Raw genomic sequence first — 26,562 nt, 5'->3', positions numbered from 1 at the left:
GCCAACTGAGAACGTAATGTGTCAAGAACTACAAATCTAACCCTCAAATTAAGAAAAGCAACAGTAAAAAGGATTTACCGGTTAATCTTCACATTGTGACTTTTAGCACATTATCAAGCCTCGTTTTGAAAAAAAACAAAACATTTTTATTCCATATATAAAAACGAGCCTTTACGTTTAACACAGGAGGCTTTAATCAGCTGTTATGCAGCTTAACTGGGAGACACACACACCCACACAAAACGAAAACGTTTGACTGAAACTGGACATCCAGGTGTATTAATCTCAAAGTGAGGCAATATCACAAAGAAAACTAAGACTATGGCGAGACAGATGAAGATAGGAGGGAGAAGGAAGGAGTAGATTAGTAGTGACAGAGAGATAAAAGAGCAAAAAGATGTGGGAACATTCAAAGAGACAGGAAGAATGCGAGTAAAGACAGGAAGATCGTGGGAGACGTGCTAATCACAGATTAGACATCCTATTTGGGTGTCAATCTGAATCATCCTAAGAGCGCTCTACGAAGCTGGGCCCAGATTGGCTAGATACACAACAAGCTCCGGAAAGGTTGCTCGTCTGGTTAGCTCACTGCTTGTGCTTTGATTGGCCGCTTGGTGTAACTGGGAGAGAGTTAGTTTGTAGCTAATCCTCTTGTCCAGTCATCTGCTGAGTCCACAGACACAATACAGTATATGCTAACAAGCTCTTATGCAGACCCCATGAACGCACAGCTGATTGAGTGACATAATACAGAGTACTGGGTAAAGCATTTTTCTCACAGTGCTGATATATCAAAAAAATCAGACAGAGTCATAAATCTTCTTGCAGATGTCAGAGTTTGAAATATGATGGTGTTTAAAACTGCAGGTAATACTCAGCTAGGCTGTATAGATAACAGCAAATGAAGTAATAAACCCATCTGTATCTCCAGATAACCTTTGTAAGGTTTTAACCTCCCCCGGGGGCTTTCTCACCTCTCTACCAGCTGACTTTACTAAAGCTGTGACCAGTACACGCGGGTTTCGGCATTCAATCACACATGTGATGTTCTTATACAGCACATGCCGACGACAGGTAAAGTCCGACAGGCTGAGTTTGAGATATTTGATTTGATCGGCAAGAGTATATTTTGTGTTATCGTTTGTTTTGGTTTCAACTTTTGTTTCTACCTTTTCCTAGTAGACCTTGGTCATCTAAACAGCCTCATCAATGAGGTGTTGTAGGTAGGTAATTGCAAATAAAAGGTAAGTTGTTACTGATATACCATCAAGCTAAAGCTAAGTGATTATCAAATCACAGATACTGTTAGCATGTATGACTTCAGGTTTAAATAACTTGTGTAACTTATTTTAAAACCAAAAGATCAGAAATGTTTGACACATCTTTACTGACTTCTATTCATTCTTAGTGTTTATGTGCCATTTAACACAGAGTCTCTTCTGAACACATCTGTCCAGATCAATTAGCTGCTTTCATCATCTATTCATCTCATACACCTTTACATTTCTGTGTATCAGGTAAATCATTAAAATCTTTAGTTTTGTCTCGAATTGAACTTCCCATCATCACTGACAATAACAAAAACACTATGAAGCCTCTTTAAAGTCCTGATTGAAACTTAACACCAGTGATGGAAATCTCTGGAAAGAAAAGAGCACCGCAAGAAAGTTGAATGAATCCACAAACCCTTTTTCCGAGCAACGAAGCCTCCAGTAGGAAAACATCCAATATTGATACCGTTTTTTCAGTACTTATGCAACAGTCCACACACTCCCAGTGGAGCTGCATTAGTGCACAAAAACATCACTGACACTTAACTTCCTCTTTTGCCCTTCAGTCACCACACTGGGATGAGTCCATTAGTGTTATGCGAATGTTTTTTCGTTAAATGTGGATCAGCCCCCTGCGTCAGGACACTGCTGGTTCTGAACTACAGCCAGACATTCCTCCATCCCTGGTGGTGAGGTTGCTGGAGCAACTGGTCTGCTGCGGATGTCTGACAGTGGTGGGTCTTCTTTGTTTCAAGTTGCTGTTGTTCTGGGTGTCAGTGTTTCGGAGACTGTTGTGCAATCAGACTGACATTAAAGTCACTGTACTAAACCTACAGTAAATTAGAGCCGTGACTCAGAAACGTATCACTGCGGCAGAATCTGTGTTCCCGACTCAACTACAAAGTTCAGTCTGTGCCTAAAAGTTCTCTCTAATCTCAAACTGCGAGCTTGTCACTAGTTGTTCTTGTGAAACTGATGACATAACATGAGCAGAAATCCCATCATTTGGTACAGTTAAACCTTTGGCATTGACATTCTACCATTCTTTAGAAGTGGCTAGCATTTAGCTATTTAAACACTTAGCACATACCCACCAGAGTTGTGGGCCTGGACACTACGCTTATAATAAGTCCAGTATACTGCATTTCTGACCTTTTCTCATTAAATGCTGAGGGATAAAAGATGCATAACAAATGAAAGGGAAAGAAGTATTAAGCGCAATCAAAAAAAGCTACAGAGTTTAACTCTATTGACTATAGATATTCTTCCATTTTGCAGCTGACGGCTAGTCACTTGTCTCCAGTTGCCTAGGTAACACTAACATATTTATTACCAGGTCATTTATTAATCAGCTGTTTCCTGCGCTCTCATTGATAGTTGCTTCCATCGCTTGCCTGGAAGTTGAGTAAAGTTTATCTCATCCCCAGCCCACTTTGGGTCATTTCTCCTGTGGTCACTTAAAGTTACAGAATATAATTCACGTTCTCTGATCCCTGGTCAACATTTCACTGCAAACACAGCTTAAAGGCAGAGAATACGATTGGCATCATTTCTTGATCATCAAATCCATCCATGTCCCTTGAGACCACTTCTAACAGGATACAGTTCTTTCAAAGAGTAAAGTTGATCATTCCAACACTGCAATGACTTCCAGGAACATGATTTTCCTCTAAAGGGACAGGCAGACCCAAAACATTCCAGCAAAATGCCTCTCATGACAGAGCTGCTCGATCAACACACTGTAGGAGTTAAGGACTTTGGTTTTTCCTTTAATTTGTCAACCAGTTTCCGTGTGACTCTTAGTAGCTGAATGCGCCACCATGTTCAGCAATGTAGACCAAGGCAATGAGCAAGGTGAAACAAGAGAGACGTGAGAGAATTGCAGACCCAGAAAACAAAAAAACAACAAGCTGAAAAGCTTCATAGAGCTTACTGGAACCACAAAGAAACCACAGAACCACACGCTATTCATTGTTAAAAGAAAAATGTCATCCCAAAAGAACATGTTTCAGTCATGGTTCTTGTATTGCTTTAGATTTACAACACAAGCACAATTACCTGTTCAGTACATGGATTCAAATGGCAAACATTTGTGCCAATCAAGTGGCAGAAAACACATGGGCATAGCAACACACACACGTGCACACACACACACACACAGGCATCTGCTCTACAATTTATGTTTCGCCATTCCCAAGGAGATTATGACAGCAGGGATTAGATTCCCACAGAATAATCCAGGGACCAAAAAGTGGATCGTATCATTAATATTCAGCAAAACCTCCACATCTCCACAACAACTAAATGACCGTCACATGTACCACCATGTACTCTACCTGCTCATCGTTTAAATACAGTTTCCACCTTGACAACCTTGACATGTGGGGGATGGGTGTCAAGTGAGCCTAAGAAAAATATAAAATTACATTGGTTCACCAAACTCACCAACAGACAACCAGGCTAATCAAGTCTCTTCACTTACTGGAGGAAAAACAAAACAAAACGATCCAATCAGAGAAATGAGGAGGTGTTTTCATGGCTGCTCCAAAATGCCAACAGCCAATCTTTGAAAATTGAACTGCAGTGCTGCTGAGAATGTTAAGTCGACATGAGGGCTGGAGCTCGGCCAGTTTCTCAGTGGAAGGGTAAAAGCCTGAGGGTGGTGAATATTAAAAAAAAGAAAAAGGAAAAAAAAAGAAAAATCAAACAGTGAGTATTTGTAGGAAAAAACAAATGAAGTTTCAGATCTTTAGAATCCAGTCTGTTATGTTAATTTAGCATTTATTTTATATTAGTCGAAGACAGTTGGCCGATATCGAGCTTTTTCATGCACATATTTGAGCTGATTGACTGAACCCTGTTCTTGTGTGGTCTTGTGTGATTAGACCAGTAGACAAAGGTATTTTTGGTGTTATTCCACCGTTTCTGTTAAAACTGGTGTTGCAGATGCAGGTGACGTTTAAACCGTTGATGTCATCCTGTGGAAAAGACAGACGGGACTTTTTAATGAGAGTGTTGGAGCAAAGTCGACCTTGCACGTCTGTGCTTGTGCTCATCAAAGAAATCTGTGTTGCTCCCGATAGTTTCACCATTACCTCACACACACACGCTCATGTCTTCATGTAAAATTACAGTTTTCTATGAGTCATTGCAACACAGTTTAACTAAGTGCAATACGAAACAGGTTACTGCTTGGATTCACATTGTGAAACAAGGCTTCAAATAGCTTGAATCAGGCACAGTGCAAACTTTAAAAGATGAACATTAAGTCTCAAGTAGTGTAGTGTCTTCTATTAACCACAAACACTGTCTTGGGATTATTTCCCGTCACAGGTTAGGTTTACGTTCACCTTGAAAAAATAAAAAGCCTTGCATAACAGCCAAACTGAAGGAACACAATGACATGCAATTTCAGGGTTGCTGGTAATAAACTGCATCTATCTAAAAAAAAAGAAAACAGAAAAGCACAGGCCAGGTGAGGCCTGTAATTTCAGACATAGCCTCTACAGTTATGTCAGCACAATGCCGTTCCTTCAAGCCACCAACGTGACAGTGTTACAAAGCATACAGCTGCCTGCCTGCAAGCTTACCAATGCTATTGATTCCTCCTCATCTAACCTCTGAGCCTGCACCAGTAAAATTTGTCCCCAACAGCAACGGCAGCAACATCTCTCTCACTCGGCATAAACCCCTTACTTTCTTCTTGGATGATACACTTTACAGACAGCGAAATAAACATTGGGAAGAGGAAATGCATTATAGTGACTGCAATCTAACAAGGTGGTTTATCGATGTATGAAAACAACTATGAATAGTGTTTGAGTATCTTTTTGTGCATTAAAAAGATCTGCTGATAACAATTTCTGTACCCAATCCAGCTTCTTTCATAATACATAAAACTGCCATCTCAGAATATATCCTGGAGCACATCATCACTCACCTGAAAGTACAACGCCACACAATATCAAACCCCTTGCTGTAATTTTCACATAAAGAAGTTCTAGACCAACTTTATTCCAAGAAACTTTATTTAAAGGGCCATACAGCCAAATTTTCACAAATGTATTTGAAAACCAAAGCTCGGTCTTCAGTTTGGAACCGAGCATTTAGAGCAAACAGGTTTTGCATAGTCTCTGGCTCTGAACGCAGCAGTCCAAACCTATGTTTACAAGGGGCAGCCAATCAGAAGCCAGCTGGGTTAAAAAGAAGGTGCCCTTAAAGAGAATGGAGCCAAAACAGCTCGTTTTAGACAGGGGATGGACTAAGAGGTGAATCATGCAAAGCTACTCTAGTATAGCTGAAGAATATAACTATAGAACTGGAATCTTTTAATATATGTCCACTTTTATTTAGCTTCATAAGGTCACTATTAGTGGTGCATCTCTAGTTTTAAATAGTATCATGCAACTATTTCATAGTAATTTGGATCTTGACTAGAGCATTTCTATCTCTGATTCCAAATGAAAATATTTATATTGAGTTAAGCTGCCATATGGAGAAACTTGATTATACCCAGTGGATTTTTTCTCTCTTTTTGAGGTTACACAAAGTGGATGTAACACTTCAGCGTGTTGCTCTGTAATCCTGAGGGCGCTGCTTCACGGCTGGAAGTTCAAGACCTAAAAGATCTTGTGAAATGCCAAACTGAAACACAGCCGCCAAGATCTGGCTCTGAGAGGAAAGGCGGTGGTTTTTAAAAAGAGTCTCTGGAGTGAGTTCATCCACTAATGTTCTATCAAATGAGACCTTCAGGACTACAACAAGAAAAGGGGTAAAAACGTAAATGAGAGCAGGCATGACATTTGCTTCACACGAGGGGGTTCTCAGCAGAACCTAAAGCACCATAAATTATCCACTTGTGTTTTCTGGAAAGTGCATGCAGGGGGATTGCACTTCCTCTGCAAACCACAGGACAAGTGCAAATACGGCTGAGTAAATTTACCGCTTGGCATCAGTAAATCATTTCTGCAGGCGATGAACAGTCTGTGACACAAGATGGAGAGAAGTGGAGAAGTGGGGAGAAGATGAAAGGGGGGGAGAAAGTATTAACACAAGAGAAAACAAGACGGGCAATGACGATGAAAACAGAAGCAGCGTGTGAAGGCACAACTCCAATTCAATTTGGTCTGATTTAATCTCATTCTGATGGCATTTTAACCTTTTGGACCAACAGTGGCAAATCAAGTCACGCCAACCTAGTTCTCAGCAGTTAGAGGGAAGCACAGAGGCTTTACTGCCATGACAAAACGAAGCGTGGATTTGCAGCCAAAATCAAAATCCTCCTTGCAAACATACACAACAGAAAAACCACCCCAAGGCACCTCAAAGGCCACCTCGGGGCAAATTCTAATCATTGCATGTCACAGAAAACACTACATAAATCATCAAAAAACGGTAAAAAGATCTTCCTTTTCAATTCCCTCTTCAGATGACTGACACACACAATAACAAGAAGTTCTATAGCGGAAAAACATGTTCTACTGTTTATCTTAAGGCTACTGGCGAAACCTGGCCGCGTCCCTCTTTAAGTGCTTTAAATATCACGTCATCACATCAACAGGACGAGTCATTATTTTTCAGCCATCTCCATTTTGTCCCACGGCTGGTACGCCCGCCATTGTCGCACACAAGCAAAAAAAAAGAAAAAGAAATCACAGTTGTAGCTCTACAGTAGATTGCTGGATAGGTTGAACAGCTCAAGGTTTGACTTTAGACTTTAAATGTAAACACAGCTGAATGAATGAGGCAAGTGGATCAAGTCAGCTGAGTTGATTCAGACCTGCCTAGTCTATATTCGTCCAGCTTTAAATACAACCTGCCATTGGAGCAATACAAACATGTAATCTGGAGCAGCCACTAGACCCATAACACTGGAATGAAAACAAATAGAGAAAGAAAATGGAGATAGAAATAAGGAAAGCAAAAAAAGAAAAAAAAAAGTATATACAGCTGGTTGCTGTAGTTGAATGAAAAAGTGCAAACTGAGAAAGAAGGAAGACAGAAATGGAGATAAGCCTGTGTCCAGCTGGTGCCACACACACTTCTTATTGTTGTTACGGCTGAATATGAATAAAGAAGCACTGAGACTAACTGTCTTCATGTACAGGCTGCAAACACTATACAAGCCAAAGAAGCCACCTGTCACTGCTGAAAGCTGTCTGGCTCAAATTCAAAACCGCATAAAGCAGGAATACCATACAGACATACCACTGTAGCACACAGGCAAAGCTACAAGTACACACACACACAGTTAGATGCAGTTGCAAATAATAGTAAAGGGTAACCTGCGATGTTCAGATGTTAAATAATACAAATTATTACAAGTGGAAAAAATATCTCTTTTCAAGATTGATACTAAAAAGTATTTGGTGTAAAAATGTCCACATGAGAAAAATAGCTGAAAATTATAATCAAGCATTTATAGACATGTTGAAAATACACGTCAACGTGGTAGATTCCTTTAGTTTGGAAAGTTTAGTTTGCTTGCACTGGTGTTATGATGTCAGGCAGCTCTCTCACTGACCTCCTCTGCCACAAAAAGGCCTGAGCCATACGGCTCTGGATCAAGAACGCTCTGCAGCAAACTGTCTGCATTTAAGTTCCCCCGTTTTAAGTAGACAGTCATTTTCTCTCCTACAGCTTACTTGCGGTACTCCCGCTCTCTCTCTGACACACACATGATACCAGCAGAGGATCAAGTGGAAACCTGAATCAGGAGCATCGATACTGCCCTTCCAGACATCTGGCACAAAATACGGCACGCCAAGAAAACCACTCTGAGCATGTGCAGAATGTAGATCAAATTTAAAGCTTAAAAAAAAGTACAGGTCAAACCACCAAGCTTTTACTACCCAGTGTTGGGTAGTAAAAGCTTGGTAAGCCACTTCCTGGATTGTACACAATCACTCTCCTTCTCTAGAAGGTTGTTTTGCATCTGCATCATTCATTGCATGTGTAACGTCTAACTTTATCCTGTCCCCAGCCTTATCATTTGTCTGTGCCTGCTGACTCTTTAATAAGTGTATTTGTTACTTTAAAGTAATCCCAAGTACAAATGCATACTGACACATGTACACACCTTGCACCTGCGTCCCATCGTAAACAGTGTGAAACATTTCAGCTAAAGACCAGCCTTGACTCAATATCGCAAAGTAAATAACGCCAGTGTGCAGGCTGAAAGGCCCTGTTGTAAAATCTCCACACAGAGTGATGCAACTGTTCAAAGGGCACAATACAAATAGCAAGATAGCACAACAGTGTGTTGTCTTTACAAGAACTTGCGTTTTCTCAATAAGGACGGTTGGGATATTTTTGCAAACAAATTTCATGCTCAAAAATGCACAAAATAATATATGCGTGCAAAATAGAGCTAAAAAAGACGACTTCTGTCTCTGTGATTCTGAACTTTTTAAATGCTTCCTTGTGTTGCACAATCTTCACCCTACATTTTGAAGTTGGCGCCAACGATAAAATACAACACAGATAAGATATCACGGTGCTTTACCTTTCCAGAACAATGAACGATTATTTAAAATAATAAAATTAAAATTAAAATCGAGTGTGCGATTGCCAGGAGGCTCAAACATCTAACTGCACTATAAAAAAGTAACTCTTAAGAATTCAGACCTCCAAGGAAAGGAAATCGGATAACATTAGTTGTCTTTGCTAAGATTTGTGTCAAGTTGTTTACTTTAAAAAACCTGACCTAACATGAGTGCTCTTAGTGGGAGGGCACTTGAAGAGATTCAACGGTAAGTTTGAAAGAGGGTGTGGCAGCTTGTGGTTATATTAAAGCTTGAGCAAAGCCAGCTGCTGACTGCTGTGATTCTTTAGCCAGTGTCATAATACCAAGGGAAGTATGAACGCACAAGCACATGTGATGCATTCACTGCTGTAACTTATTTTGAAACCCCTTGATTAGGGAATAATAACTGACACAAAGGAGAAAAAAGGGAACCGATTACACAAACATTTAGTCAGTGAGGTGAAACCTTTGCTTTGCTTGTTTGGGAGGGGGGGGGGGAGCATTACTTACTTACTTACTGTTTTTTGCCAAAGTATTAGACATTTAATACATCTGTTTATCTTGTTCACAGTTGTGGGAGGCAAGAGGACGTTCCAGCAAGCACCAAACAGGTAAAACAGGCAGCTCATTTATCAGGGGGCACAGAAATATGAATAGGCTGATATCTACTTTCATGTTTATAGTTGGAGACTAGCCAATGCATTCAAGAAATCTGAAAACGTGGAATATAAAGAACAATGCAGATATGAGCAGGGCATATAAATCCAACAAAGAGAGGCTTTTTTGCCAGTCGGTAGATTCTCCAATCCTGCAGCTTAAAGCTTCCTTGACTACAAACATTGTTTGTAACCATGATGCGCCATAATCAGGCCCATCAGCAAGTTAGCAACCCGAAACTTATTATCCGTTTCAAAAATATCCATCAATGGGCTGCTTACCACATTTTTCCTGCACTGTGTAAAAGGAGGATTCAGCCACTTAAGGTGTTGGTTGATACAGTTGAACTGCTTGGAAAACACTCAAGCTCTCTACAAGAAGGGCCGATGTCTGTGCAGGCTGAGGTCTTCTGGGGTGTGCAGGTGCTTTACGACACAGCTATGGCTTCTGCAATCTTTTATCTAGTTGTCTGCCGAGTAGGTGGCAACATGAAGCAGGACCAGAAACGACTCAATAAACTGGTGAATAAGGCCGGCTCCGTTTCCTCGACTCCACAGAGGTTATTTGTGAGACAAGGATGTTACCCGAGCTAATAACCTTCACGGACAACACCACCTATCACCTGTATGAGACAGTGGAGGCTGCACACTACAATACCCTACATAAGATAAATACCTAATAAAAAAAAGAATATTCAGTGTATCTATTATTAGTCACACTGCACTTTTTGTACATACAAAAAAACTCTGTGAGATATCTTTTGTGTTTTAACATATACACTGTCTATCCATCTAGAGGTTGCTCCCCTATAGGCAGTATCCCCTAGTAGGCAAATGTAGACTACTGATGTCTTTAAAACCTCAACGTGTTAAAAATTGTTTGCTCAGTCTCTAAATTTGCACTAAGGGGTCACTACCATTAACATTTACGTGTTTAAAAAGAAACAAAATGATGTGTTTTTCTCTTAACTTACGGGGCTCTGTAGTATCTGTGTGACACGTTTCTTCTGCTCCAAAACGTTGAAGTCCTGTCGGAGGTCGGGAGACATGTTCCTGGCCCTGATGTACTCCGGATCATTCACGTCGACCCGGTCGAAGTAGCGCTCCTTAGTACCTCCGCCAGGCGGAGGAGGGGTGGTCACCACCCCCTGATGGCTGCCCGCACTCATGCCTGTTTCACCTCACTTGCTTGCTCTACGGCTGCCACTCTGACCGTCACCTGAAAAGCAGAAAGGTTGACATGTTACATGACACATATCAAGTAATTTAAAAAAAAAAGGCAAGCAAGGAGAGTTTAACATTTACCTTAAAAGAATATTTGTTCAGGGTGTTTGTGGTTTTTATGCACATAAAATGAAGGGTGGTAATATACCAGGAAAAGGTGTAGCATGCAAATAAAACGGGCATCAAGATCTGAGTCAGATTAGCCTGTAATGAAAAATGCAAAAGCTGAAATGTGTCATGTATCGATCACAGGATTTATACCTTTGTCGCTCTTAAACATTTTTCATATATTTTTCAATGAAATTAGTTTCATTTCATGAATATTTTTCAATGAAAGTTAGTTGAATGCCAACAAACAGTCATGTTTAAAATTAGCTAAAGGCACGTAGCATAAACGAGACCAATGATGAGTAAGAAAATGGCATGCCTACCACCTCTCTTTTATCAGATGAAAACACACAGAGGCACGCTGTATCATAAACAGGTAAAGGAAGTCCCTGTTATCTCTATACCATAGAGGTGCTACTCTTCGGTTTGATGGAAATAAAAGTTCTATCCTGCAGTTCATGTCATTCACTCGCTGAGTCACGACTACATGTAGGTCTTGGTTAGGTCACACTGACAGATCAACTAACAAAGCATACAAACGGGGGCGGGAGGAATTTTGTTTTGACATCCAAGACCTTGACTGCTGAGGTGGTTTACTCCCACTGTTCATTCTCAGGTCAACTGGCATGACAAGCATTTTGCAGGATGCAGGAATTGGTAAATGCAACAATAGAAAAGGACTTCAGAGCTTTGCTTTCAGGCCAAGAGCCAATAAAGTCAAAACAAAAATACTAATACAAAAGATTAAAAAACAAAATGCAAGCAGAGATTTAAACATAAATAAACACTGCATCTTCCAGGAGCCCTTGTCAGCATACACAGCTGCAGTTACAGTGCCACAGGGTAAGATGCTGGTGTATCATGAAGAGGCGGAGCTTATGGGATCGCTACCAGATGGTGTCTTGGCTTGGACAACAGAAGAATGACAGCGCAAAAAAAAAAAAAAAAAAAAAAAGTTCAGGAAATAGATCCGAAGTTTTTTTTTCTTTTCTTTTATAAATCCAGTAGTCATCTGACAGCACCAGAATTAAAATGTATAGGTTCCTGTGCCAGCACCGAGTCCTCCTGTATTTCAATTCAGCGTTGTCATCTTAGCTTAACACTATAAGAAACAGCAGGGTTTGAGCGGTGATTTGGATTGACACACGCCACTAAGCCACTCATTCAGGTCAAACGCCAATTAAAACTGTGGTTGAGATTAGACGAGAGTCACACACAAAAAGAAGTATAACGAACTCTTCACACATGGATGACAAATTAACCAATATTTTCCTTACTCATCACTCACATTGGCGTGTGACTGATAGCTTTTATTTATGCTTTTCCCTCTCTCTTCAGGAAGAAGCCTGAACCCCGAGGCTGAAATAAAAAACACTCAATTTGTGTGTTTACTCAAATATCCATTAAACATCAGTATTTCCTATATGTCTTTACCTCTAAGAATCCACTGGGAACTCAGGAAACCACTCTTTGTCTGCCTGATCTCCCTGCCATAGCTCTGATTTATACTATGAAAACAAATAAAAGCCTCCCAAAAAGTAAAATCCTCTTAACTGAAGGCAGCTGGGCAGCACAGAGTTATGTAACATGATATTGAATTCATCCTCCTGCCCGCACTGTTTTGCTTGCTGAACAACTTTACACAGGCCTGATCAACAAAAGCCCAAGACAAAAGGTTTTGAGAGCAGGACTTTGATATAAAGATGCATTTGCTGTTCTGTCCTGTTTCGTGCTTTATATCCACAGCTTTTCCTATATCTTCTACTGCAGGTATTCTGAGGAATACCACGTGGGAGAAACTTGACAGATGTGTAAATAAATGCATTTAAGGAAGGCGTGATTGACAGAAGAAGCTCACGCATAAAGTTTGCTGACTGGAATCTCTGCATGGCTGAATGCAACAGCTGTAGTTTCACCAAAATAAAACGACTCCCCCAACCCCCCACTCACATGCATGAATACACCACCCCATCCCTGCTCTGTCACAACTTCAGCAGTCCCCAGCATGAACTTCCACCACCCCGCCCCCACCTCCCCCAGTCTGTCAATAGATCATTGTCCTCATCTCGAATCATCTCAGTCTGTTCAGATCCAGAGGAATCGACGTTTTTGGAGCAGTGGGGGTGGTGCTGGTGGTTGTGTGTGTGTGCATTTGAGAGAACGCACAATTAATCTGAGTAAGAATGAAACCCGATCCTCACATTACACCAGCAACATTTATAATCTTAATTTCATGCTCGATGACAGATGCTTACACTTTTTGAATGCAGCCCACTGAAGATGCCAGTTTATACTGAGCTTTGTTCAGTGAAAGACTGGAATTTACAAAGGCAATGCCCATTAAAGTGTGGCATTGCGTGATAACGCTATTATTGCAGTCGATGTAAACTTCACAATTCTGTGGCTGATAAATGAGGTGGGCTGTGTTTACTGATGTGCACTAGACTGTGACTGCAGCACCCGAGGCGAGCACAACCTCGAGACCTTTAGTGACCCTTCCTCTTTTTCCTCCATCTGCACGCTTAGAAGCACCAACAGACAACATGTCTTCATCTGAGGGTAAGCTGTCCATGAAAAAGTTCCCATTTATAAATCAGTGCCACGAATCACTGCTACGAACCAAAGAATGCTCAATGTGACTTTAGTTAGTTAGATAACAAATACAGCGAGTTAAAATTGAGCTTGGCCTTAACTATCAGGTAAGAATAAGAGGTCAGGCATAAAAAAAACCAACTGTACAATACAACTTTCATGTATAAAATGACAGAAAGTAACTTAAAGTGCTAAAAGAATGACTTGAAATATCTTATTCGGCCAAAATACATCAAAGCAACTCTTTACAGTTCGTTACATCCTAATGTAAAATCTTATTTATGTGTATAATGAAAATATTTGCTGCAGAAAAGAGATAGACGAGAAAAAACAGCAAAAGAAAAAAAGGACAATTAAGGATGCGTACATGTTTGTGACTTTTCGCTGCAGTTCAACTGACCACTTCCTTGTATTTGAATTGGTTCTGTGGACAGCCTCCATTAGTGGAACTCGATGTTTATCTCTAAGACAGAGGACTCATCCATTACACACTAATACTTCTGACATTTGGAAATGGAGAGAAAGTGCCTCAGACAAAGCACAACTCTCCATCTTCATCTGATGACAGCTGGCTAATCTAGAAGCCTACACAGACCTCTCTCCAGTCCTTCAACTCTGCTCTCCTTCACTTTTATTCATCTCACTCTGATGTTTCATTGTATACAATATGCAAACTTACTAGAAAGGCAGGAGTAAAGCAAAAAGCCATGAGTAAACATATGTAGTCACAGAAACTCCCTAAAATGCCGAGTGACACTGCCCGGGCTCTCCACTCACGCACATGCATGCAGCTACTGTCTTTATCGTGCTGGGGCAGATGGACTTCAAAAGCAAGCCTGCCTACATCTCTGCCACCTCTAAAAATAGACAAACTGCCTTTTGGGTTGTGTTACAACTCTAATAACAACAATACCAGGAAAGAATCTGTGCGCCGCTAATTATATTCCCGAGTGCTGCAAAAAGCAGCGCAAACACACACGCACACAGTGACCTGTAGCGTAAACTTTGCTAATGCACACACCCAAACACACAGAGACAAGTAGGTGCGTTCCCTGTCCAAACACGCCTGCGTGAGAGCTCTAGCAGTGAAACTGAAGGACAATGTTTGAGCCAAAAGCTCAGCAGCTTACATGATCCTCCAGCAGCTTTGCTATGAGATGAGGAAAGCTCCTCTTGAATCCATCACTGTGCCAGCAGCAAGCGTTACCCATGACACAGGGTAATGCCTGGCTATCAGTTTAAGCTGATGGATTCTTATGAAATCTTGATTTAGAGCAACGACTAGTGACTGTGAATGCATTTTAACTTGCATTTTAACATATTCAGTCTAATATGTTTCTCTCTATAATTCATCTATGAGGATTCTAAAACACTCCCTGCTATCTTCCTTCACAGAGCTAATCTTCTCTGGTGCTCACACTCAGTGCACTATTATTGCCAGACGTGTTTACAGTGCAGAGGTCTATATGCCTGAGCGCCCTGGCAGCCACACTAACATGGAATTCCCCTAAAATTGCCAATCGTTTTTTTGGATAGTAACCTTTGGAGTCATGCCCCGGGTTCTAGTGGGAGCAGAAAACAGATCCCAAGTCGGATGAATGAAACAAAAACATCCGTCTGTAAGACAGAGGGAATGCATACAAAATATGCAAACAGGTGTACTGACACAAGCAGCCGACACACAAATATAATGCAAGCACAACCAACCTTGTGTTTATTTCCTACTTGGTCAGTGAATGGGAGAGAATGGGGAGTAGTAGTAGGCAGCTGAGGCAAAACACATGTCTCTGTTTCTCACTGCTGCTCGGTGCCCGTGCGCAAATTCCACCAGTGAGTCCCAGAAAGAAGCCGGGAGAGACGAGAGAGAAAGAGCGGGATACGAATAACCAGGCGGCGATCAGAAAACCAGTCCGTCCACGCGTCCCTGCAGATTTTCCATATAAATGCTCCTCGGTGAAGCTGCCAGCAGACAGCAGATTCTCCCAGATTCTTACAGTCTCCCCGTCTTGGCTGCTCCAGCGTTCATCAGATAGAGAAGTATCAACAGCTGTGAGTGTGTATGTGAGAGGATCTGTGTATGTGCGTGCCCTCAGTGAATGGGGGCGTGTGTTTGTGTGGAAAAGAAGCTAAAGCGACCACGTGATGCAAGCTTAATCCCCCGCCCACTGGCTAAAAACACACACACAGAATCAGGCAAAGGCATACATACAGGCTTTTTGACCAATCAGAGCTCAGGCTCACACACTAATCACACCTCCCCTCCTCCACTGCCTTCTCTCTCCCTCTCTCTCTCCATCTCGTCTAGCCTTTTTCTTCCTCTCTTTTTTTTCTTTGATCCATTCACATCCCTCACATTCCACTATCCGCTCTCGCTCGCTTTCTTTTTATGTCTCTCATTCACACCCACTGCTGTCCTTCCCCCCTCGCTGGGCGACTGTACTAAAGGTCAGTGTTTATTAGTTTGGCTGGAAGCAGCATAACTGCAGCCGCTCAACCTGCTGCAGCAGAAACTGCTCGGCTTTCACTGTCACTTCTGCCCCATTGAATCAATGCTATCTGGCTCTCTGATAAAATCAAATACCAACAGCCTTACAAAAGAACATTGTTAAAAAGTATCATTTAATGCCATAATTCAGTCACCCGTCTGTCAATACATCTGTCACATGACAGCTCTCTGCAAGTCTTAAGTCTTGCTTAAGGCCCTACTCACTTCGCCTTTACATTTTTCTCATACTTGTTGCTGTTCATTGTATCTCTAAAGCCATTTTTGAAGCCATGACGACATCTTGTATTTCTACACTCCCTAAACTTGCTCAAAAGCTCTCAAAGCATTTTCTCTTTCTTCACTCTATGCTGGTGAGGAATATGAAAAATGTGTCCTCTGGTTTTCCGTCTCTCTTTATCACCAAAGCTGTTTTTCATGCATGAACTCCAAACAATGTGACGAAAATCAGGTTAGGACACTGTGAAAGGTTGTACACTACATCAGATAGTGTGTTTCGAGTTTTAAAAAGTGGGTGCTGTGTGCACTAAATCTGGAATGCAAAAGGAAGTTCACAATTCATCAACTCTTCCCTACATTATTCTCATATTAACACTGTCAGACATCTTGCAGACTCTTTAACAGACTCCAATCACACAAGTCTAGAGACCAGTTGGAGACGGAATGAGTTGGCGGGTGGTTGCTGAAAGTTAACTGCTGTCGTTACGTGAAACTGGTCACAAAGAGATATATGGTGGTCCACCCAAAAAAAAAAAAAAAAACCCCGAAAACCAAAAAAACTAACATTTTTGTGATTTGTTTGGTCGCTATCAGACTGTCAGGGTTGCCTGTATTGTCCATTAAAGACACTGATATGATGGTTGGCCACAAAAGGTACATTTAACAAAATGGCAAACCAATACGGATTATGAACTTGAACAAAATAGAAAAATCTGGCCTTAAAACAACCGCTAAGCATTTGGACGAAAAGTGATTAGCAGAATGATAAACAGATGTGTCTTAAAAGGAAAAGAAAACAGACGAATGTTGCCTTTCGGTACACGTTAACAGGCTATACAGTGGGAACATTAGCACAGTCTCCAGCTGAAGGAGCATCTCCCGGCTCTGTACCCGTTGAGCAATCAAAGCAGGAAATAAACTAAATCTCTACAACTGCAAAACACAGACCACAAACTCAACCCCCCAGTGGGGAATAAGCTAAGCCACAGATGACTTAACCACCAGAGAAACACATGGCACACATGGCACAATAGTTGAATGCAGTCCAATTCACAAGCCATCCATGCAGAAGACAAACAAACAATCCAGGCAACCAAGATGTCAACAACTTGTCAGCCAGGTCATTCATTCTAATGTTTGCTTTTAAAAGATCAACGCTTCACATCAAATGCAAATTTACATATGGATGCTTTACACACACTCTGGATTTAACCTTGTAAGAATGTACATAGTGATGATGCAGATAAGCTGAGAGACTCAGCATCAGGTATGGTTAAATGAAGACATGCATTTGAAGCTAAAATCTTAAAATATGAATAATATACAAACTGAAATAGTTCTAGACTGTGATCTTTCAACAACACTTTCAGGAAGTTGTCATTCGGAAGTATAACAGTGACCCAAAGCACACAGCAGGGTCATAAGGACACATCCTCAAGATAAGAACAAGACCTTCTGCAACAGATGGCATGACCCCCACAGAGCCCTGATCTTCACATCATCATTCAGGGATTACACGTGGAAACACTGAGACAGTCTTAATCTACAAGTCATTACACTTAACATGTTGTTAGCTAATTAATATAAACGAATGATACCATTAATTTGTTAAGCATCATAACCATTTTCATTCCCTATCAACTTTCAACAAAGCAGCACAAGTTGCAAGGTACAGTAATGGCACGTCAAGTACCAGTTGAGTCCTGCAAAAGTGTGTCACTATCATAACAAAACTCACACATTACGCAAAATGTCATGAAGTTTCCTTCATGAGAGCCGTAGATAACAAAGGGCTATAGTACACATTCGTTGTGATCGCCTGATGGCTTAGATGATATGGAGTTTTTGTTTAGGTTCCTGCAAGAGCAACGGTGATAACACTGCTGCAACAGACGCCAAGCCACACCCACTTGATATCTCACAGCTGGAAAATTGCCAGAAGATAACTTTATCAAAGCCCTGCATTATTTTGTGACATCAGAATTTCCTCTTGAGTTTACATCAGACTTCATTTTAAAGCACAGTTTTTGCCTACAACACCACAAAGTGGTGAAAATGTGGTGCTTGTTTAGGTTGCACAACAAATTAATGAGCTAAATGTATACAAGTTAATAATACTTGTGTGTAAGACTGTAATACATTCCAAGCATCTCAAGTTATTGTTGAATTTAAAACCAAAAGGTGACATGTGCAATACGTCATTTTCACTGGGGAATTACCCTTTACCGGGAAATCTACCATCATACGTACGTCATAGTCGCACACCTGTCTGAAATCCTACACCGTAACTTGATTTGCACCACCCTAGAAATGCACGTACACGCCGTGCTGACGTAGCCCGCAACAATTGTGATTGGCCTGTTCAGGACCCTTGATTCTGCCTGCGTATTTCCGACTGCTTTAGGTCACAAAGGAATGAACAAAGAAGTAGAAAAATACGTTTTTTCCCCCTTTTTCTTCGGGGGAAAAAAAAAGAAAGAAAAAAGAACCTGACCACAAAAAAGTGGGGATCCATGAGGGAAACAAGTCCCAGTGTTTTGTTTCCATTGGCTGGCACCGCATATATAAAACAGTGGGAAAACACCACAAAATAATGAACACTAATTGCACCAGCACAAGCATAAATGGCATCAACAGCTTATCTTTCATTCCATCTTTTCAACAACAGTGGAGAGTATGAGATAGGTCAGACCTGGGCATGGTATGGCCTGTGAGCAACATCCGCCGCATTGGTTGGACCCGACTATAATGTCCATGGGAAAATAGGATTTAAACAAAAATCCTAATAAGTATATGTTATGCAAGCAACACTGCGAAAGCAAGGAGGAGTTTTCTTTAAAGATATAATGCATTTTGGGATCAACTTGAATGAGAGCGTCAGAGGTCAAATGTGACATGATATTATATATATTTGAATGCAAACTATATTGTGATATTTAGAATACCCATATATCAGTATCATTTGTTTGTATTGACAACATTTACAAAAGAAAGTTGAATTTTATGGACAGTTTTAACAATAAGACATTTTATGAAGGAATCCCCATGTTTCATTCCCCACAGCCCTTTTTCCATTAGAAGAAGACAAATCCTTTTATTGTCATTCGATACAAGTTATACATTCATAAAGAGTAAGTATTTTATAAGGCTGTCATGTTTCTGTATCATCCCTTTCCTATTAGACCGAAAAAGATCAGCCTCTTTAATGATCTGTTATTTTTAACATTTTATAAAAAATATATTGTACAATTTGTCATCCAATTAAAGAATATTTGCTACATCAGTTTGCCTTGCATTTTATCTGAAATATAAAAGCTTAAATATGCAGTAACTAAAGCTTTCAGACGGTGGTCGCATCAATTATTATTTGTTTGTGAGACACTCACAGGTACAAACGATATGATTTTAACTGACATGGAATATTTGAGACACTAGAGTTAAATTCTTCCACTGAGTATATAAAGTACAATATCTACAATGTAAATTCTGTCATAGTTGTACCTTCAAAATAAAATGAGACGAGTCACATGAGCTTGTTTATTAGCTAAAGTTAGTCCTTTTAGCCAACAACGATGCTAAGCACATGGCTGTGGTGTTGGCTGTCCCAGATACATCACATGCAGATGAAAAAATACAATTTACTCAGATAAAAGTCAAACATAAAATTAAGATTTTATGCATTTCCTTCGAACATCACAGCTGTAGCCGCTACTGTCGCGGTTGCTAGGCAACAGGAACTGCCTAGCTACAACAACAAAAAACAACTTTCTTTTTTCTTTTTCTTTTTTTTTTTTTTAAAGGCCGGCAATGACAGAAATGGCTAGGAAAAAAAACCTTTGCTATAGCGTTCATGTCGCATATTAATTACGTCGCTGGATGTGTTGCTATAACAACAACTTCACACATTAGGTAATACTGGATGATAATAGAAAACCAGTCAATCCGAGTTGGTACTTATGGAAAAGTGGCTTATATGTCTGTATTGTCAATTCATACAATAGCAGTGACTAACATGTTTTTTTTAAATACCTTTATATAGCATTATCATCACTTTGACTTTTCAGGTCAATCCATTGCCCTTGAAGGAAAGGTCAGAGGTCAAATGGGAAATTATATTTTAAATCTTTATACATTTAGCATTTGTTAACAATACACACCAGAGGGTTTTCTCAAGGCCTTTTGTCAAATTTCGGTCAACAAATGATTAAGATGACTCTGTGGATCTTGGTTAATGCAAACCAAATTTTAATGGATTGTTAACGTGATCCAACTCTACACCTCTACAAAGGTTATTTTTTTGTTTTTTCCTCTCTCTCATTCTCGCTCTCAAATCTACCTTCATATGTGAACAAACATTCTCAGTGACGAAGTTAACAAATCCATATACAGATTACCTTTCAGCGAGGATTGCTGCTCTCCTTTGAGATTTAAACCAGACTTAAACCGAACACACTTGTTCAAATTGTTAATCTACTCTTGCCAGGAGCAGTTTATACAGAGATAAAAATTAAAACTGACCAAAAATGAATCCAGTTTATTGAACTCAATTCTGCTCGACAGTTCACAACAATCCCAGTTTCTCATGTGATCCCATGGGAAAATTAATTGCCCACCCCTTTGATAGATATTCCTCACACAGTCTGGTTGCCACTGGCCATGTAATAATAGGCAGATTCCCTTAAATGGCATCAAATACATGTGGAAGAAATCACTGGAGTGTTTGCTCAACTGGCTGCAGCTGGCCTACACCAACAAACAAGCAGCCATCACACGACTAACAGTTTCTTTTCCCCAACAAACTGTCTTCTACAGAAAGAAGAACAACAATGCACTCTGGGGATATTTTTGCAATACTGGCCTGTGAAAATACCTTTATTGGTATGCAGCAGCTGGAGGGGACCTTTTATTTGAGAATGAGGATAATCCTTCACAGCTCATCTAAAAGAAAGTGTTTAAGAGTAATAAACACCTTTATAGCAATCCGAGTCAAGAGAAAGTAACACTGCAACAATAGCAGCAACATCAGCTTGGGCATCTCTGTACACCGCTGTAAATCCTTTAATACAAGTGTATTATCCATTTATAATCTGTTATATGCATAATTCTATACAAGCAAGATTTTTGTTACACTGCAGCACTTTCACTAGAAGAATATGCAACGGACAAAAATCCTGCTTCTCGCAAATCACATCTGAAGAAACCACTTAAAGATCAACTAAAGATCATAATAACTTATGAAGGATCACACTGCAATCAATTGATTTCCTTGCACTCTATCCTGTATGTTGTTACTCTATACTAACAGTTCCAGTTGGTAAAATATTAGTTATATTCAAACTGCCAAGACCTGTGTCTAGACAGCATTCTCTTCTGCAGTGCGGTAAATATACCAAGTATAGACTGGCACAGAAAGGAGACTGATCCCTCTCAACCCCTCCTTCTGGAAGTCTGTGCATCACTCAGCACTTTTACAAACTCCACACACACGGACGCACACAGACAGCTGACTCTGTGAAAAAAAGCTCTGTGCACAATGTTGAATAAAGCCACTTTCACACAAAACCCCAAACAGTTAACTGTATAAAGATAACAGTGTAGTACAGATAGAGACACGCTTACGTTTTGAGCAGTTTATTAAAGGCTTATAAGCATCCAAGTTATTTTAATAGTAAAACTGAGAGTATCTGAAAGAGTTTTAACACAACAATATAAAACTATTAAAGATTAACTACAAAACCATAAGATAAACTTTTCAGACGTGACTACTGGCTCCAACAATCTGTTATCAGCTTTCTGTCATTCAGACAGAATGCTGGGTAGTCAGTCTGTCGATGCTTTCTTGGTCATTAGCAGACAGGTGTGCATGGGTATCTAATCATTTGTATCCATACAGTTCAGATTTGCGCACCAAGTCTAGTAAGATTTCTGAATTTACAGTAAATTACAGAAAGGCGTGTCAAAGGTCTGAATGGATCTCTGGACATTTTGGGAGAGCCGGGTTGGGACATTTCAAGATGCTTTTGCTCACGTGAGGAAGAGACTCACATTTAGAAAACTCTTATTTAGATCATGGTGCTGCCTGGATAATGCTCTAAAGGCGAGTCTGGATATCACACAGACTTTGTACCAGGGAACTGGCATCTTAAAGACAGTTTTATACAGTTTGGACGTTTGTGTTCTTACACGCAGTTCCACCCGGTAACAAAGTTCAGGGCTGCAGTGCATGTGTGAAAACAGCTTTTGTTTTGCCATTTCACTGAGTACAAATGAGAGCACCATCCAGGTGGGACCGTCTCAAGATGCTGTCCAATCAACAACATATCTCATTGGGTGATGAGAGCAGGCTAGTCTCTGAACAACAGCTAATTATGGCTGTGTGGACACCAAAATTACTGTTATTTCCCCTGGTTCAGTCATGTGAGACATGACAAACAAAGCTGCACTAATCCTATACATCTAAAAAAGAACGCTTAGTCCTCTAACACACTCCACACAACTGTTATTAACTTTAAAGATTTATGAGTCATTTGCACACTACAGTACTCAAGTAATCCTACATTTTTTTGTTGAAGTCATCCACTCCTTGAATCTTGCGATAAGCCGTGGACAAAAACAAAGCACAACAGAGGAGAGGGCCCGACCGTTTGCTGGGCTGAATGCTTGCTGGTATCCATTTACAGCCAAAGCCCTGCTATCAGCGTTCTGTCAGCATTTCCCACCAAACGGCGAGCAGTAAGAAGAGAGGAGCAATAGGGCACTTTCACTGATGTTAACTACCAGGGAATATAGAAACATCTGAACTCATGACCAGGGGAAAAGGAAAAAAAAGACACCACACGCACACACAATAAAATAGAAATAGACTAATGTGGAGACTCCTCAAAGGGAAAAGGATGGATGTGGAATTTCTTAACATAATAAGACAGTTAATGGTTATAAGGAAAAACCCCTGACCTTACTTCAAATGCCATTCGCCCACATGTCAAGAAGTTCAAGTTTATTCCTTAAAGGAAGTATAAATCCACAGGACAACATCAAAACTGCTTCACAGTTACTGCTTGCCAGCTCCTATGCAACATCAGATAATCAGTTTTGACAAAACTATGTCACCGGTGTCCAAACACACACACTCCCATAAAGTTATCGCTCACACGCATGTTTACGCGACTCTAGTCTAGTTTTACACTTGTATAGGAGTCATAATAAGTACTCACTAATCCCTGTTTGAAGGGTAAATAGGCATTAAGAGCAGAGCTAATGTTTAACATAAAGAGACACATTCAGATTCACTTCCTGGAGCCCTCGCTGGCAACAAAGCTGTGCCTGTCTGAGCAGCTGTGTTATTTAGCACAGAGAAGAAATACACGCACACAGACCAATGCATGAACCTACTCGAGCGTGAACAGGGAAGCCTGCTTCTCCCTCAAGGTTCAGGTAGAGACAATAAACTTCTGTGGAGGCAGAGAGGGTGAGCAAGGAAGCAGCGGGCCTGTGTGTGTATTTTAAGGAGTTTGTTTCCTCCACTGACAGGGATAAAACGTGGCCTAGAAGCAACAATGGGAAGTCACCGCCCAGGCATCACCCTCTGTCAAATGTGCTATTTCAGGTCGACGGCAGAACAGCACGAGTGCTTAGGAGCTTCAGTGTTCGGAGGAAATTTAAACACACAGATAAGATAACATCTCAGCTCACAGGCGATCAGTCAAGATGAACTGCGTGAGTCGTCTGCCAAACATTTGACTTTAACTGAAGAAAAAGATCGTATCAATATCAGCGACTTGCACAATGAGTTGACCGTAAAAAACAAAAATGTTGTTATGGCCACTTTAGCTACTGTGAACAAGGAGGTAATTTCCTCCTTTATCTAATAATGCTCGGCTGTCCTTATTTCTAAACAAAGCTCATGTTTAAATTTAAAGTGACTCTTGTTTCACTGGAAATACTTCAGTTAATCTTAGTAAACACGCCACATCATATTTCTATGTCTCAGCATTTCTGGCGTCTGTATTGAAATCTAAATGAGTCTTTAACTACTTTTGAGTTTGAATTTAGCCGAGATTTACAGTGTTTAACAATGCTGGTTACACCTGTGAGAAGCACAGGTGATACGTTTCCAGCTGCATTGTAATATCTTTCCATGCAGTCTTTATCTCTGTTTAATATTTCTGGGGTTTCTATGCTTGTAATAATCATTCCCGTGTACTGTCGTCACTCTCAACAGTCACAGAATATCAGATTACCTCAAATCCACACACATGAAAATCTTCCCTTCCTTGTTGACAACAAAATGCCATGCACACCTCGAATCCACACTACAGGAGAAAAAAATATATATTAATATAGTCACCTGCTTGTCCAGGGTGTAGTCTGGCCTTATGGTAGCTAGGATGGGCTCCAGGTTCCCATGACGCTGATAAGAATAAGTGGAAGAGAATGAATGGATGGAATATAGTCACCTCTTAAATGTGAGCTTCCACATACACTATATGGATAAAAGTACTGACCTGCATACACATTACAGGAGCCGTTAAGCCATAAAGGTTTATGACATGAGGCTCTCGGCCCACAGTTTTTATGCTGATGTTAATGTGAGAGGGGGTTTAAAACTCTGCAGTGATTGAGTCAGCACAGCGTTGGCGACTTTTACACACCGGTTGCCTCAGCATTCATTTCCCCACTTTGTCACCTCAGGTTGCGGAATTCAAGGTCTCCAATTTTCAATAATAACACTTCCTTGTAAAATATCTTGGAATAAATTCTACAAACTGAGATCTTTCAACAGTGGCATCCAACTGCAGTACCGCACTCAAACTCAGAATCAGTCAGAATCAGAACCAGAATACTTTATTAATCCCTAGGGAAATTATGTGAATGTAGAAGGTTGACTTCTATGTATCATGTAAAATCTGTGAATTATTTAGACATAAGGCCCTGGGGTGATAATCAGCCTGGAAAATTAGGAGGGCGGCATATATTTTGGACTTTTGATTTTATTTTAAACCTTACAGCTTTTCCTCCTGATAAACAGCTTACCCACTTCATGGACGTCCCACCTGTAGCACAGTAATTAAGTAGCATGAGAACTCCTGTTTTTCCCCCACAATCTACTATAGAAATGAGTGTTTCTCTGTGAATCAACAGAAACTGTCTTTGAATTCTTATAGTTTAAATCGTGCTGACACACTTCTTTCATTAGTAACAGCAGAACTTCATCATGTAGAAAAACCAACATATACTTCTGAAATTTCATCTTTTTCTTATTTTAAAGAGATCTTAGTTAAACCTCTTCATGCTGACAGAAAGGGGAGTTTCACTGGTGTAGCCCACTCAGGATCAAAAGGGGCTGCATGTGGCCCACTATGTAACACGAGGTTAAGATCCCTACTTTAGAGCAATCCACTTAACCAATAAAATAAAATTGAATTCATAGATTAATAGTTGTGTTTCTGGTACTTTTTTCTACATTTCAGCAGACACTTTATCAGTTACTGTATTTATTTAATTAAAAAAAAGGTCAAAACAGGTTGAAAGCACGTGTTAAAGTTTTAAACCTCAGGAGGCCGTCTTTCAAACACAGCAGCATGACTATTCAAAGACTGTCAGTGAACTAAAACATCGAAGTCAACATCCTGCTCCTTAAACAAACTTTTAAAGGGACACAAAGGTGCTTTGTAGTATTACATGCCAGAAGACAGTTCCTCTGAATGAAAACGGTAAAAGAAGCTCACCTACTTTTACCTTCGGCACAGAAAGCAGTGATGCATGTCACACAAAAGTAGACAAAGACATTCAAACCTGGACATGTGCGTCGCTGTGTGCACGCATATCCTCAAGCATAACAACTAGCAGACACTGCTGCCAAAGCGAGGTCTTTTATCTAAGTTTAAAGTTGTGTTTATACACACAATAGATAGGTTTGTGACATGGGCCAAAAAATAAAAAAATCAATCACAAGCTTTATTCTTCTCTCCACTCATTTAGTTTATGCTCATATAAGTAGCAGTAAAATAGCTCCCTGGATACAAAGCCCGTCACATTAATTCAAGGCAAATTTTACTGGTTCCTGTGTACAAGAAAGTTTATTTCATTAAATAAATGAATCCCAATCTGGATCCTGTTGTACGATTCCTCTGAAAAACAGATCACATGCCAAATTAAGGTAATCCATAACACAAGAGACACACAGACACACACGACTCCTAATCACCCTGTAATTATAGCTGGTAATGACAGAGTTACAGACACACTTTAACGGGCCCCTGTTGCTTCACCCACACAAACAATAACAATCCAAGGCCGGGCGTCTCAGCTGCTAACTGTTACCGTATGTCCTCACCGCCAGACACTGGCTTTATAGTTGGGCGCAGGCTAAACAGCAGAGCGCTCTGAATTGCTCCATGGCTACACAACACAAGCTGTGCACTGAATTAGGTTTGGTGTGAATTACTTGACATTTTCTCAAAG

General features: G+C 40.4%; 1 protein-coding gene and 1 long non-coding RNA gene across 11 annotated transcripts in view; both read right to left on the bottom strand.

Annotated features, from left to right (window-relative positions):
- The window catches only part of add3a (adducin 3 (gamma) a), a 104,214-nt gene that overhangs the window by 23,723 nt on the left and 53,929 nt on the right, over positions 1 to 26,562 (bottom strand). For 5 of the 10 annotated variants that reach the window (XM_085163519.1, XM_085163521.1, XM_085163520.1 and 2 more), the window contains one exon: positions 10,427 to 10,671. In XM_085163519.1, coding sequence (XP_085019645.1) covers positions 10,427 to 10,621 — 195 coding nt within the window. In that variant the 5' untranslated portion in view covers positions 10,622 to 10,671. Of the gene's footprint in view, positions 1 to 10,426; positions 10,672 to 15,083; positions 16,429 to 26,562 lie in introns of those variants that run through there. The other 5 variants (XM_085163526.1, XM_085163517.1, XM_085163524.1 and 2 more) reach the window with 5 other exon arrangements.
- LOC146516546 (uncharacterized) lies at positions 131 to 10,420 on the bottom strand. Its single transcript, XR_014874650.1, has 2 exons — positions 10,199 to 10,420; positions 131 to 10,128 (listed from the first exon to the last, which is right to left on the bottom strand). It is a non-coding gene; the product is annotated as an uncharacterized LOC146516546 (long non-coding RNA).

Source organism: Neolamprologus multifasciatus, chromosome 6 (genome assembly GCF_963576455.1).
Source record: "Neolamprologus multifasciatus chromosome 6, fNeoMul1.2, whole genome shotgun sequence".
Taxonomy (NCBI): domain Eukaryota; kingdom Metazoa; phylum Chordata; class Actinopteri; order Cichliformes; family Cichlidae; genus Neolamprologus; species Neolamprologus multifasciatus.
The sequence above is the reverse complement of the archived record's forward strand: the minus strand, read 5'-3'. Positions and strand labels throughout refer to the sequence as shown.